We start from the raw sequence: 16,291 nt of genomic DNA on the forward strand, positions 1-16,291 counted from the left end.
CTCCGTTCCTCTCTACACATCGTTGCATTCGATGGAACCACTGAGAAAAGCAGTGGGTCCATTCTTCCTTAGGGGTCTCTTCTATGGGATTTTCGTACGCTTTCACCGCATCCTCAGGGCTCGTAAAGCGAATACCTCGAATTTTGTCTTTAGTTATTGGGAATAAATGAAAGTCGCAGGGTGCCAGGTCAGGACTGTATGGCGGATGACTCGCTGCGTTTTGGATTTGCCCCCAATTCACAGAGTTCTGATATTGAAATTCAAAAAAGTTTTCATTAGCAATGTTTCTAACTGGCCAGTTCTAAACATTTTCAGTGTTACCCACGTAGTACTCTTGCACAGGGCATTGCCAATCTAAGTCTAATTACTCTATAAACACTTGCTCTTCATATGTCCGTTTGTTTTACCTAAAACGCTTCTCTGTCCCTTTTCGTCACAGCACAAACAGCAATTTGACAGAGGGAAACGAATGAGTCCTTCAGTGAAAAACTGTAAGATGTTATACTGTATTATATCGATAAAATACACTTTAGTCTTTGCAATAGATCGTTTTTACAGTCATTTGTCTTTAGCTGGAAGCCGTTTAAATGCAATAAAGTTTATCTATTTTTAGATATATATTATAAATAGTACTTGTACTTTGTAGGAAAGGTTGCTGTTATCTGTTCTACCACAACACGTTGCCATGGAGATGAAAAATGACATCATTTCACCAGTTGAAGGCCAGTTTCATAAGATCTACATACAGAAGCACGAACAAGTCAGGTAAGGTTCTATTAAGGCTTTGTGGTTAAGTCGTAAAGTGTTAAGACAATAGATTGATTGGCTAATGAAAAACATACTACACATATATTTATAAAACAAAAGAATATTAGGCATCATTTTTGATTTATATGTATATGTAATTTAATATAAAGCAATTGATGTTATATGCATCATCAAGAATAACTAAGGTAGCCCGTTACAATAAAAATAAATAAACTTAAGTGGAAATGGGCGGAGTAAATGGCAAGAGGAACAGAAAACAAGAAAGTATCAAACTGGTCCCCAAGGTACAATTAACGCGAAAGAGGAAGACAATTTAGAAGGTTGATAAACCAAATGAAGAAAACAGCAGGTACATGGCAGAGAGTGGTACATTGCAGACAGGAATGGTGGGGTAATTAGGCCTTTGCGGAAAAAGGGCACACCTAAAAGAAGGAGATAGAAATATAAATGTGTTTAAGTGTAAAAGTATCTTATCTTAAAGCTAACAAATAACCTTGTCTATGGTTCTGTTAAAGACATATTATACGTAATAAAAGCGATGCCAATATTCGATTGAAATTGATTGATTTGAGATAACATAATCCAGGAGTTCTCAATTTTGGAATATGATAAATTAATATCGATTACATGTTACATGTACTTGGCAATGTGTCGTAGACGTCCGCCTTTTGGCCCTTGTCCAAGTGCCCACAATGCGTTCGATTTTATCGGTCTCTACACAAGAATCCATAACGGTCAGGGTCTACTGAACATTGCACAGACGATAAAAACGTTTTCATCGTTCGGCCAGTACAAGCTTTGAGCGTTTGTTGTGGCTTTTGGTCGTGTCAAACTCGGCTCTGCGTGAAATTTGTTTTGCGTAATTAACTTCCTCGTAAGCCTGTTTTAGCGCAAGATTAGAGATTTATCACGAACTATGTCATAAGTCAATACTTTTTTTGACATATGGGACATGACACCCAAATGAATTGACGCTAGTCTTGACTCTGAAGTTTAACTTTTGACATGCGGTTTCCGACATGACTATTATAAAAATATTTATTAATTATTTTTTATAAATTGTCTTTGCACAAAGACATCATTTAACATTACGATCTAGCCTAACTTAAGACTAATAAGTAATTTAGGTCTAACCTAATTTACTAATAAGGATACAGTTAAAGCCGATTATGACGACATCGTAGAACAACATACAGGTAATATTGACCAAAGTCAAAGGTCCCGGTTGAATTCTATTGTATAAGGTCTTAATAACAATGTCATCGGCTGTTACGACCAAATATGATTAGGCCCTTCGATGTCTTTATAACAGATTTTGACTGTATTTAAAGTGTTCAATAATACTACTTAAATGCTCTACTAAAGAGAAGACACTATTCTTGTGTTCTATTTTTCCCACTTACCATGTGGTAGAAACATGCAACATAGTTTTATGTCTACCAGGACGTCGTATATAATATATATACATTTGTAAATATTATATGTTCCATGTTTGGCTATATCTTTAGTACAATTGTTTTTTGTTTTATATAATTTAAGTTTGCGGTAAAGCAATAAATAAATAAAATATATGCTTTCAATTACAATTAAACACATCTATATATTGATACATGACAGGTAGTTGATGCAACTGATAAATGAAACAGATGGCTATCTAAGAGTATATAAGTGAAGCAGCTTGTAAAATACTCAGAAACACCACCGATAGGTACACTTTATAAGCGGTACGATCCCAGAACTCAAGTAACGTCCGCGCGCCACGGCGGTAGACCGTTGACTGACCCCCACTAGTGTGCTTCGGTATACTACATCCCTTCCTTATTAAAATTAATAAAAACTCATCAAATGATTCGAAAAGTAACTAGTAGTAGTACCTCGTCGTCTGCGTGGTGGTTAATGATTTGCAACTCACCATTTTCAACCCTGTTAAGGTGGACAACATTTCTGCGGTATTCTTTCCCCGTTGAATCATTTCTTACCCTAATGTCTCCACCGTTACATCTGTTACCGTGTGAGACTCTGGACCACAATTAGGAGGCAATTTATTTTCTCTTATCATATTTTGAAGTCTAGTTTTTCCCCAATTCCCAAATGACTATCCGCCGCTTTTCTCTTCCTATCAGCATATTCCTTTCCTTTTTCTTTATTCTCCCTATCTCTGTATATAAAATCTGAATATATGACTTTATGTTCCATGTCTGTAGCCATTAGAATTTTATCTCGAAACTGTCTACAAAAGAAGAGTTCAGCCGGGGTTTTTCCTGTTACTGTATGAGGAGTGCTGTTGTACATTACAAGGTTTTCTAGAAGGTCCTCTTTCCAATCCTTTTTACCTAACTTTTTTACTTAACCTGTGGCCAATAGTTTATTGTATTGTAAATTACAATCCCGCACTCCTTACAAAACGCTTTGAGATTGTCACTTGTAAATTAATTGCCACTATCGGAAGTTAGGGTTGCAGGATATCCCAATCGAGAAAATAATTCCTTGAGATTTTAATGGTTTCTGTGGCAGTAATGTTCCTCATAATTTTAATCTTCTTATACCTACTGTAGTAGTCTACTAGTATAAGTAGGTAGTCGTTTGATGGTAATGGTCCCAAAAAGTATACCGCCACATCAAGACAAGGCTCACTTGGAAGGTCTCGTCTTTTAGTTGGATGAGGTTTAGGTGATGAAACCAGCGTACAACCTTTACAGGTTTTAACACGACTTTCAGCATCCCTATCAATTTTAGGCCACCAAACCTTTGTTCTTAGACGACCTTTCATGGCAACAAAGCCAGGATGTCCTTGGTGAGCAGCCTCAAGAACTCGATCACGAAGTTGTTTAGAAATAATAAGTTTATTCCCTCTGAGGGCTTTATTACCTTATTACACGCATTCCACTTATCTTCAAAAACACCAGTTCTAAATGCTATTATTTCCCTGTCTGTTGCACTGGCTGTTTCAATTTCAACAAGTGGAACAGCTATCGGCTGCTGCAGCTATATGCTGTATTCTAAAATTGCATTGCATTTATGTAGTTTTCATTGTCGAATGGAACTGGGTAGGCAGATTGACAAAGGCTTGTGGTCACTTATGGGCTCAAACTCTGCCCAGTAGATGAAGCTTAAAATGTTCTACTGTCCATACCAGAGCCAGGTCTTCTTTCTCCATTTGACAGTATCTCTTCTCGCAATCAGTAAGAATTTTATTGCCGAACGCAATTTTCCGAGGTCCATGACGTTCAATTCGTACGAGCACCGCTCCAAGACCAACTGGAGATGCATCTGCTATTATTTGCGTTCTATCCACCAAGTTGTAGTAGCCAAGTGTTTTTAAGTTTGACAGTCGTATCTTGAGGGTCTCAAATGAAGCGTCTTGAACGTCTGTCCAGTATTTTTTAATGTTAGTAGATCTACTCAATCTAAGTCTTATTATTTGCCGAAGAGGTTCTGTAAGTGTTCCCAAATTGGGTATCCATTTCCCGACGTAGATAACGAGTCCAAGAAACTCTGTATCTCTTCAATGTTGGATGGCTTTTTTGAAGCCTGGATTGCTTGAATGTATTTGTCCAATGGCTTTGTTCCTTTTTCAGTCAGTATAGATGTCCTAGAAATTCAATTTTGTTTTCTTAAAGATGCATTGTCGTGGTTAAGAAGAACATTGTTATCTTTCAGTAATTGTAACACCTTTCCGAGCCGTTTATCGTGTTGCGACTCATCAGATCCATGTACCATAATTTCGTCAGTAAAATTCGCTGTCCCTTCATAACCGAGCAACAAATTCTTCACCCACTTTACAATTGATAGTTAGTTGTGTCATTATCCATATGGAATACATAATCCACTTCATCGGTATCTTGGTTTGTTCCTTTATTTATTTTCAGTCTCTTTGTTCTATTGTATTCGTCATTTCGTGTATGTAATTTCCGTTTATGTACCTTAGTCTTACAGTAATCCCTAAAATGGCCAACGATTCCACATTTTAAACATTTTTTATCTCTGGCTGGCCAATTATTATCAAATGATAAATGTTTGCTGTTGCCGCAACGAGAACATGTTTTCACTGAGTTTCGAACCGCACGTAATTTCTTGCATCTACCCGGTTAATTTCTGAATTTTCGTATCAAAAGTTTTACTTGATCCTTGCCTATCAAACGAATCAAGCTGTCTGTTAACCGTCTCAAGCGTAATAGCAATTGTAATTACTTGTTGAAGTGTTATCGAATCTTCACCTGCCAGCCTTTCTTCCTTAATGCTGAGCTTCGGCCCTTTTCTACGATTTGGTCTATTAAGTGTTCATCTTTAGCTGGAAACTGGCATTTAGGTACCAGCTTGAGTTCGCAACCGTAAAAGGAAAGTTTCAAATCTCTCCCCTTCCTCTTGTTAGATAGTCAGTCTAATAATATCCTTCGTAGTATCTGCTTTGTTTTGGTGAAAAATTAATTCATTTAATTTTTGTATATCTATTTCATAAACGTCAGCGCCATCGCTCTCATCGACATGTTGTAATACACCTCTTGCAATGCAAGCCCACGAACGTTTAATAAAGAAGCTCGCTTTTTAATGCTTGAATCAATATTAGCGGCCAAAAATTATGTGTCTGGCGATAAAACTCGGCGCGGCAAAAAGTTGACCCTTTTCTGCGCGCAGCCGTCGAAGCGTACGAAAGTGTTCTTCTCAGAACACTTCGATATCGTGGCCTTACGATAACGCTAATAAACTGTTCTTTTCAGAACAATATTATCGTCTCTTACGAAAACGTTTAACAACTGTCCTTTTCAGGACATATTATTCTTGTTTCTCGACAAAACTTTTAACAACTGTCCTTGTCAGGACATATTACCGTGTCTTACGACAACGATGAAACTGTTCTTTTCAGAACACACGACCGTATCTATTCTGATCTGTTCTTGTCAGAACATATCACTGTATCATTACGACACCGTAACTAATCACCTACAGGTTTATACCCGTATAAATATATCTTCTTTATTTACGAAACATTAATCACGCATACTTCGCACATTAATCTGATCTGAATATCAATGATTATTGTCATTAAACCAAATACGGTGTAATCTAATAAACCTTACTAATAAAAGTAGTCTATCAAATTGACTTTAAAGCATGTACTCAGAATTAGTCTATCTTATTGACTTTTAGAACGTTATGGCCTGTCATATTGACCTTAACACCATTATCTTAGTCTATCTTATTGACTTTAAGAACGTTATGGCCTGTCATATTGACCATAACACCATTATCTTAGTCTATCTTATTGACTTTAAGAACGTTATGGCCTGTCATATTGACCATAACACCATTATCTTAGTCTATCTTATTGACTTTAAGAACGTTATGGCCTGTCATATTGACCATAACACCATTATCTTAGTCTATCTTATTGACTTTTAGAACGTTATGGCCTGTCATATTGACCATAACACCATTATCTTAGTCTATCTTATTGACTTTAAGAACGTTATGGCCTGTCATATTGACCATAACACCATTATCTTAGTCTATCTTATTGACTTTAAGAACGTTTTGGCCTGTCATATTGACCTTAACACCATTATCGAGACATTTCATATTTGCCGTGATAATGAAAACATTTTTCTCTCATATTGACGTCACAAAACCACTATCTTTCATATTGGTCATGGCTACTAATGGTTAAGACCTATCTTATTGGCCGTGATAGAAAAACATTTCAAATTGACCTCACAAAACATTGATCTAACCATAGTTACTAATTTATTTATTTTGTAAACCTACAGCTAACATAAATTATATACAATAACAAACAGTTACATTAAAAATACAGCCAAATATGGAATACATAATAATACATTTAACTACAAAATGGTTCAAGAATTTATAAAAGGAAACAAACAAATAAAAACTATTCAATACGTTTATCTAAGTGGTACCTAAAGACCTTTCATATTGGCCATTATAGTAAAACATGGGTCTCTCAAATTGACCTCACAAAACATCGATCTTTCATATTGATCTAACCATTGGTATCTACTAATCGTCAAGACCTTTCATATTGGCCGTGATAGCAAAACGTGGGTCTCTCAAATTGACCTCACAAAACATCGATCTTTCATATTGATCTAACCATTGCTATCTACTAATCGTCAAGACCTTTCATATTGGTCTAACCATTGTAACTGTAACTAGATCATGTAAGAGAAATACAAAATCAGGTAGGTACCTACATATTTGGCATTTTATTACACTCAGTCAACACTTGCTTGTAGCAGCGCTTGTTTGTTTTATTTCCTTTTATAATACAATAAAAGCGATTATCATCGAATTGTGAACAATATATGACCAATATAATAAAAACAACAAGCGCAGCCCACAGGTGCAAACTCGTGACTCATTGTAACTAACGCACATTATTTCGTTAGGCAGGTTGGCCGGTACTTATTTTATGAAACCTTTTCGTTTGTTGACAATATAAAAGACTGATAAAACAGTCACGGTCCAACATTATATAAAATCAAACTTACATTTCTCTTTCACACGCGTTCCTTCCTTACATACCATGTTTCCTTATGTCTTTCAAACCTAACATTCTCCGTCGTCGCCACTTGTAAAATACTCAGAAACACCACCGATAGGTACACTTTATAAGCGGTACGATCCCAGAACTCAAGTAACGTCCGCGCGCCACGGCGGTAGACCGTTGACTGACCCCCACTAGTGTGCTTCGGTATACTACACAGCTGATTTGTTATTAATAGGTTTTATATTGAGATTTAAACTAAAGTACAAGATAAGAAGTACAGAAGAAGAAAACAAAAGTTATTGATGCACTATACCATTGCAAAATACTTAACTGGGAATGGGCCACACCGCTAGCATGGATGGCAGATGGATAAACAGCGTAACACGCTGGTGGAACGGGCCACCAGGGAAAAGAACGAGAGGTCGTCCTCATGCGCCTCTTAAAGAAGTTGGTGGAGAAGATTGGGATAAAAATGCTTAACATAAAGAAAGATGAAGCCAGTTGGAGGAGGCCTATCCTCTATAATCAATCGGTCCATGAAAAATAGAAAGTCTGTATACAATTTTAAGTTTGTGTATCTTTTATAAAGATGGATGAAAATTTCAAGGAATAAATGAATCTTAATTATTATTATATATTATAAAAGTGATTTTTGTGAGTTATTTGACTTCTAAGATCATAGAGTTCATTAATTTTGATAAAAAGATGAGACAGCTAAATCATGTTACTTCGTCCTAGGACGCTTTATTGCTTTCTTTATAAAGATTTTTCATGGATACATTAATTTTCATATATCATCCAGGTTTTCGAAGAATGATGTCGTGGTTTTACGGGATATTATATGTTAAATTTGTGTATATTTCAACACAAAACCGAAGTCTTAAAATATATTATGTATTAGGTACTGGTAGTAATATGGTGCATCGTTGCAAGTGTTCTCGGGTTCTCGGAGATTTATTTGATTTTGGAAATAAAATCCACGAAAAACCCATTAAACCCTGTCTTATTGGGCGTAAAGAAGAATTTTTAGAACAGAGTGGAACTCTCGGGATGGATCCCGGGGTATGGGACTTTTTGGGTATTCATATTTTAAACGCTAATACAAACATCATATTGCAGTTATCATGTAGTAATGACAATAATATTAAATTAAAGTGAAATTTATAATATGGAGTAGGATTTTACCCTAAAAGGGGCCTTACACAAATACTAGAACACTAACAAAACTAACCTTTATTTCTAGAACTTACGCTAACGCAAATACTAAGTAAACAATTACAGTATGAATTAATTACTAAAGGCTTTAAAAACAATTATTGTTTATTTTGTGCATAATATTTAAACCGAATTTTTGGGACTCGTATATGTATGTTTGGAAGTCAAAATGATTTATAATTGTTTTATTATTTCGTATATAAATCTTAAAATTACAAGTAACGGGCACTAAGCGTTGTCCTCATACAAATGTCTATAGCTGTGATATATATAGTATTCAGTGAACGTAATAACACCAATTAGGTATCACCTCTACGGTCTTAGTAATCCAATTTGCCAGTATTCGTTTACGTAAACGTGGGTAAATAATATTGGAAAGCTGTGATAAATGGCAGGTCTCAGGGATTATAGGTAAGACTGATGGCTTTGATCACATTGTATTTAGCTCATTCTCTAACGTTGTCAAACGTTATTTGTTTTGGTAAAAAATTTGCGATATGTAATTTAGTGTAGCAAACTTTTTTCTTATTTTAAGATAGTCGAAAGTGAATTTGGCTTAGTAAAGTTTAAATTTCAACGAGCAGAGTTGGCCTAGTGGCTTCAGCGTGCAACTCACATCCCTGAGGTCATAGATTCGATCCCCGGCTTGCAATGGACTTTCTATGTGCGCATTTAGCATTCGCTAGAACGGTGAAGGAAAACATCGTGAGGAAACTGACATGTCTTAGAAACAGATTCAGAAATCTGAGGCCCAGACCTAAAGACGTTGTAGCGCCACTGATTTTTTTGTTTCAATAACCCCAGTGTTCCTTGTGTTCTTTACCAAAAAAAAAGTCATCGAAAGTATGAAAACACACCGATGACATTATCAGCGGCATAGCAAATGATCCCCTCGTTAAGATAAACATTATCGCATACTAATTAGTAATCGGTTACTGCCATGGTAATGGCTTATGGGACAATGGAAGTTTGAGGTTGAATGTATAATTATATTTATGACTTATACATTATATTTACGTCAACAAATATATTATATGTTTGTATGTCATGTATTGAAATTTTACAAAGGAAATAGTTCGCACTAAGTCGCGTTTCTTAATCGTGAATTTAGATTGTATGACAAAGGCGGTAGATGGTAATTAATTTTGAATTGTAATTTATATCAACACTACGTAAATTAATATAGGTCTTTGCATAATTCGATAGCTATTATTAAAAATGATAAAAGCGGATACATTTTCGGATATTAAAGAGTTTTTTTTAAATTATATAATAAAATCGTATCTTTAATAGAAAATAAATGTTCTCATTAAATAGTAAAAATTACCGACTTGCATTTAACAGCTGTAGAGAGAATATTTCATCTCCGTGAATATTTCCTCTGGCAGAGAATAAAATTAGACATCCGCACACTGTACTGGCTCCGAGCAATTACCTAAATTTATACTTGCACTGATTTCTATTGTACAAAACGAACTTAAACAAACATAAAATTTAATATTTTTAAAGCTCAGACTGCTTTAAATACTAATAACTAAGTAGCCTTTATATGTATATAAAACACAAAATAATCAAATCATACTTCTAGTTGGTACATTTTTACGTTTTACATTAGTCTTAATGTAGATACATTTAAAATACGTTTAGAGAACTTTATTTTTCATTATGAGATGATATTTTTTTACGTAAGAAACTATATTTCAAACGAGATTTGTTTGGATAAAACCTGCAGCTGAGTTTCATCATCGGACGTCAGGGCAGAATACAAAATACCATCGGTATTACCTCGACGTCCGTAGTTCCACAACTGAGCGTTTTTTAAGGCAGTTTTTGCCGCGCACCACTACTACTGTTGAGCCAGCTGCTCACATTATTTCCGAACCAATTCGACTTTAAGAAAAGAGCGTACCGGTTCCTAAAAGGCCGGTAACGCACTTGTGAGCCTTCTGGCAATGTGCCCCCTGTTACATAAAAAAATATAGATGCACGTTGCCATCAGTGAGCAGTCCTAATTTTAGTATTTAGGCTCAGCTAGTGCCGCTTTGAAATCGATTTAACACGCCAATATTTCGAATGTTAGACGGCAATTTATTTAATAATTGCACACATTGCATTGAAATTCCTTCTAGTTTTGTTTAGTACTAGTTAATACCTTAGCAACCGTAATACACGAGAAATTAAGGGAATTATTTTTAATTATTAATAAGGGAATTCTATGAAATGCAACCTATTTTTTGTTAGTTTCGTGTTAAAAATACCATCCTTTACTCAAACGCTGCGCTTTTTAAGGCATATTCTGCAGCGCACCAACTCTGTGTGTCTCCAGTGGAAGTAGTATCATTCTCACGTTCGGCAACACATCTGCAAACACCCCAGGTGTTCATTGGCGGCAGTTAGCACTTCAAAGTGACCCTGCTCATTTTTCTCTTGTCCCATGAAAAAGTCATTAGGACTAACCTAATCTTACACCCGTTACGCATACAAAAGCTTGTTTACGAAACTTTTTTCTTGCATTAACTAACATTAATGATGATACATAGTATCCTGTTTATCTTGAAAGTCCCAAAGAAATAAAAAGAGTAATGTAAGAGCATAAGCAATTATTTTAACGACTTAGACGAAAAGTTACTTTAATAGAGTTGAGTAATTAGTTTATTTATGATTCATAATTTTCCAATCTAATAGCAAAGTAGGTGATCCGCCTCCTGTGCCTGACACACGCCGTCGTGTTGGGTTTAGAACCCGGTTTCCTCACAATGTTTTCCTTCGTGCGAGCGAATGATAAATGCGCACATAGAAATAAAGTTCATTGGTGCACAGCCGGGGATCGAACCTACGACCTCAGGAATGAGAGTCGCACGCTGAATAATAATAATAACTGTTTGAATACTGTACATATGTAATATTTTCTTCTATTTTCCAATTATAGCTTTTCCCGTATCATCTTTTAATCCACTCTCGGTGATTCCGAGCTTTTGACGCTATAACTGTCTCATTATCCAATTTGACAACTCCGTGCCATGGCTGATGAATAAAACGCATACCGTGATATGGAAAACGCACGCTACGATATTATCAGCATTTTACGATCAAAACAGCTTGTATTTCTTTCTCTTTCTCTTTTGTTTTCCCGGGTATCGAATTTCCTTTACTATGGCATGTGTAAGCACAAAACCACAGTTGTTACAGTGTGACAGGTGCGATATGTCAAAGAAAAAATTAAGATGAAAATATCCCTGCCAAACCACTTGTTATGGTACAATTAAAATTGTTACAAGTGCTCAAAGTGTTACATAACGAAATGCCGCGGTCGTTGGACTATTAAAATAAGTGTTTGTACATTTTATTCTGTTGGAAATATTAACAACTATCCAGTCGTACGTATATGTTTCTTTTTATCTTAATAAATGTGTCTACGTCACCATGTAAACCTTCCTTCTTGTAAGCTTGAGATAAAAATAACAGTTTAGAGGAATTGGTCTTTTTATGCTTTAAATATAACATTTTTTTTTTATATTTAGTAACATAGTAACATTTTATTTCTAGAGTAGTAGAGCAAAATGTACATAACAACAAAAAATAAAATTGTTTATAACAAATAGGTTTGAAAATATTTATATATTTACTGTACACGGACACATAAACAGTAATACTGTTTACAGAAGTATTAAGTAGGCGTGAAGATTAAACTAAAATAGCCATACGATGAATCGCCGGATACATTTAGCGATATTAACATTGTATGTAAAGCGTTGCAGAAATCATTCCGAAGATTTTACGATCTTACAACTCGGTGGGTTTATTTAATTACCATGTAGGTACGCCCTGAATGTGGTAATTAAAAGATGTAATGTCAAAAATACTGATGTTTCATTTTTTTTTTTCTGAGTAGCTTGATCACTTGGCATTGCATAAAGATGTTGGGTCTCTATGCAATGCTCCGCATTCCACGGAGAGTGTTTTTGCGCTGCCCACTGAAATATTTCGGAACAAATTCCTCTAAGGATCCTTACCAATTCTTAAAAGGCCAGCAACGCACTCGCGAGCCCTTAACCTTGAGTGTCCATGGGCGGCGGTAGCACTTAACATCAGATGAGCCTTCTGCCCGTTTTCCTATACCTTTTTGGTGGACATGTTATTTTCATAAATAATTCATTGATCGGCACATGGTCGGTTTTCTTTCAACGACACGGGATTTAATTTACTATATTTCTTAAAACATTCAAGAGCTTTTGAGAAATGCATACAGCACTGTATACACAGGTACGGGAAGAATACGCACTTAATCAATTGTAGGGGTCAATTAATTTCTTTGATCGTTGATTTCGGGTTCCTTTCTAATCAACGAAATAGTTTGACGTGGACTTTGTGCCCTTGTTAAATAGTGTTTCACTGTTGCTTTTGGATGTCGATTACAGGGTTTTGATTTAAAGAGAGAGAGAGAGAGTTAAGAATAATTATTACTCTTATTTTTAGGGAGAGTTTAGATGCATTTTACAGTTTTTACTTTACAAGAAATAATAGACTACATACAAATATATTTCAGACTTCAGATTTTATGAGTATGCAACACTTTTGTTAACTAATAATAAAACTAACAACGCATTTATCACAGAAATATAATTTCGCATGCCATTCTGTTTATAAATATTACTGAGCAACTGTAGAGAACTGTTATGATATATGATTGCAGATTTATTAATTTATTCTTCTTTATCTTCCTCTAAATCTCTCGTAACTTTCGTACTAACTGATGTTAAATTATCTTAATTTTTTTTGTTCTATTTTTAATATTGTTCTGTTCACTGTTTAAATGTTTTCATTGCTTTGTTTTGTTCCATTAGTTTTGTCTAAATAACTATGTCTTAAGTATTTTTACACTTATCTAATTTATTTTTCGCTCAGAAAGCGATAAGGCCAGTTGCCCTCTTTTTCATTTGATTACGTCAATTGTATTATATTTTTGCAACGAAGTGTTAATAAATAAATTAAATCTTGATTTAATTTCCATACTTTCCTTTTGAATTCAAGCCTACATTAAATATTTTCCATTAATATATCGTGACAAACCCAAGTAGTCATCCTGCAATAACATAGCCGCCTTTTTGTTGGCGCCGTCTGCAATAATATAAAACCTATGAATCACATACAACTCGCTTTTGTTTTAAGTCTGTTTGGACTTATGATATAGTGAGTTGAATCTTAAGAAAATATTTGTGTTTAATTTGTGATTTTAAGGTAATTTATTTTGAGTCACATTGTGAAACAATGGCGCCTTTGATTACGATTGGTGAAACTGAAAGACTTGTATATGATTGGACCATAGATACGAACGACCATTAGAACATAGACAAATAAACGAAAGGCGCCATAGGTTTTTCATTAATTCCGATCAAGAAAATTCTACGATTCGTAAGAAATAGAAATGTTTTTTCATGAATCAAAAAACTAAAATTTTATTATTAAAATTAATGAATACTTACTGTAGTACCTACGTATATACACCGCCAGTTAGTTCGTAAATGCGTTGCCACCTTTTAAACTTGTAAATACAGTATTATTTATACACAATCCAACCTTGAGTATTATTTTGATGCATTTGACAAACTATTATGTCAACACCTACTGAATGACGTGAAACATTCAGCTGAATGCAATAATTCAAATTTAATTTGATATTTATAGTACTAGGTATGTGGTATTTACTAGTCTTGGCTTAATATTTCTATGTACTTCATACAAGCTCATACATTTTACAACAAAGTCCCAAGCGAAATTAGAGAGTTATCACTGAATAAATCAAAAATCCTAGTTAAACGTAAATATATCAATAAAAGTTTTTATAAATTTGACAATCATTGAAATGATTCTAATCCTTAGGCTTGATTTGCTCCAGATCAAACAATTTTTATGACTCAAAACTTGGCGATTAAAAAGAGTGGCGGAGAGTTTCATGCCAGTTCTTCATGCCCGTTCTACGCCCTTGACTTGTAAATTTAGAATCTTTTCTGTTGACATTCATAAGTGTACTTGTTTACCTATATGAATAAAGTAATTTTGAGTTTGAATACTTGCCTAAAAATCAGGATAAAGTTTTTTGTCGTAAGATTCCTTTTGACACCAGTATGAAGTGCAAAAACTTTTGACACTCGAGAGGTCTTCAGGAACTGTAAGAATGTTTATACCCACTTTCGAATATATGAAAATAATTAATTGTGTTTACATAAACAGAAAACACGGTTTTCCTTGATATCCAGAATAGAACATGTCATTTATTGGCTCCCGACCAAAGCCACGGAGATTTAGTTTGTACTCACGAATGTTTTGATTTTTATAACCAAAACGATGGCTTTATGATCTTTAAATTGTTTTTAAAAATAAGAATTTTAGTGTTCATTAATCTTACTATATCACAATCTAGTCGAGCAAATAGAATAATAAGTGAATATTGGTGTAAGCTAATATAGTGTCCATGGGCGGCGGAATCACTTACCATCAGATGAGCCTCCCGCCCGTTGGCCCCTGTTTGTTGTGGCACTGATTGTTAAATTTGTTTTAAAAAAGAAGTTGTATACGTCTCTTGTAAGCAGTGTTGGCCTAGTGGCTTCAGCGTTCAACTCTCATCCCTGAGGTCGTAGGTTCGATCCTCGGCACCAATGGACTTTCGTTCTATGTGCGCATTTAACATTCGCACGAACGGTGAAGGTAAGTTAAGGAAACCGACATGTCTAAGACCCAAAAAGTCGACCACGTAATGATAACCTACTAGCCTATTAGATTGACAAATGATCATGAAACAGATATAGAAATATGAGGCCCACCCAAGTAGTGCCACTGTTTGATTGATACGCTACTTGTAATATTATATTCAATATTCTTTGTGCTGAGTTAAAATTTGATGATATATTTGCCCTGCCTTGCTATTATAGTTCGAACACTTTTCGAAACAATGAACTACAAGCTTCCTCCTTATCAGAATGCCAAATCGTAAAATGACTGCTTTACGACTGATTTGAGCGCGACCGTCGCTGTGAAAACCGCTGTGTGAGCTCGAAAAGTGAGTTACAGAATCGCAAGGATGCTCTTCGTGTTTTAAGCTCAATAAATGGTCTATGCAGCATAAATTGAATTTTCAATTCAAAACTAGCATAAACCATGCCATTACTAGCATAAATACAATACTTCATCTTAGGTATGAGATGTATGGAAAATACTCATAAAAGTTTCGAATACAAAGCTTGTAAGTTATAAGTTATCAAAATAACGTTGAAGTTATAAAAGAAGTTATAAAAGTCTTAACTATTTCCGGAGTTTATCAGCTGTATACAAACCACGCCTTTTTCGCGAGTAAATATATTTATTTCCTCATATATAGCAGTACACCCAACAAAACAACATTTGTACACAACATTACAATGTCTTGACGAGAAAAAATATCTTAAAGATGTTAGAAATCGTAAAACCAAAAATCGTTTAATTAAATTAATCTACTTTATATGTTTAGTTAAGGGAAATGTCACCCTGATGTCTATGGGCTATAATTCTGGGTTAAATTCCCTGTAAAATAATTTATATTTCGGGTTGAAAGGAACTTGCCCGCACTGAATATGCCCAATAAATTTACACAAAGTTACAGACCAAGCTTCTCTGTGATGGGCTAGCTTCATACTTTTTATTTATTATTTAAGAATTCAAATTAAAAAATTAATTATATCTAATTAATATCTTCTATACTACCACCAAAAGTAGTAATATATAGCCTAAATTGTTGTATTGATAAATCATTCGTAAATAACTATG

At 34.8% G+C, this 16,291-nt stretch overlaps 1 protein-coding gene across 3 annotated transcripts in view; it reads left to right on the plus strand.

The window, feature by feature from the left end:
* The window catches only part of LOC125054267 (Ca(2+)/calmodulin-responsive adenylate cyclase), a 96,207-nt gene that overhangs the window by 38,155 nt on the left and 41,761 nt on the right, over positions 1-16,291 (plus strand). For all 3 annotated transcript variants that reach the window (XM_047656020.1, XM_047656019.1, XM_047656021.1), the window contains exon 5: positions 647-765. In XM_047656020.1, coding sequence (XP_047511976.1) covers positions 647-765 — 119 coding nt within the window. The remainder of the gene's footprint in view (positions 1-646; positions 766-16,291) is intronic.

This window comes from Pieris napi, chromosome 12 (genome assembly GCF_905475465.1).
Source record: "Pieris napi chromosome 12, ilPieNapi1.2, whole genome shotgun sequence".
Taxonomy (NCBI): domain Eukaryota; kingdom Metazoa; phylum Arthropoda; class Insecta; order Lepidoptera; family Pieridae; genus Pieris; species Pieris napi.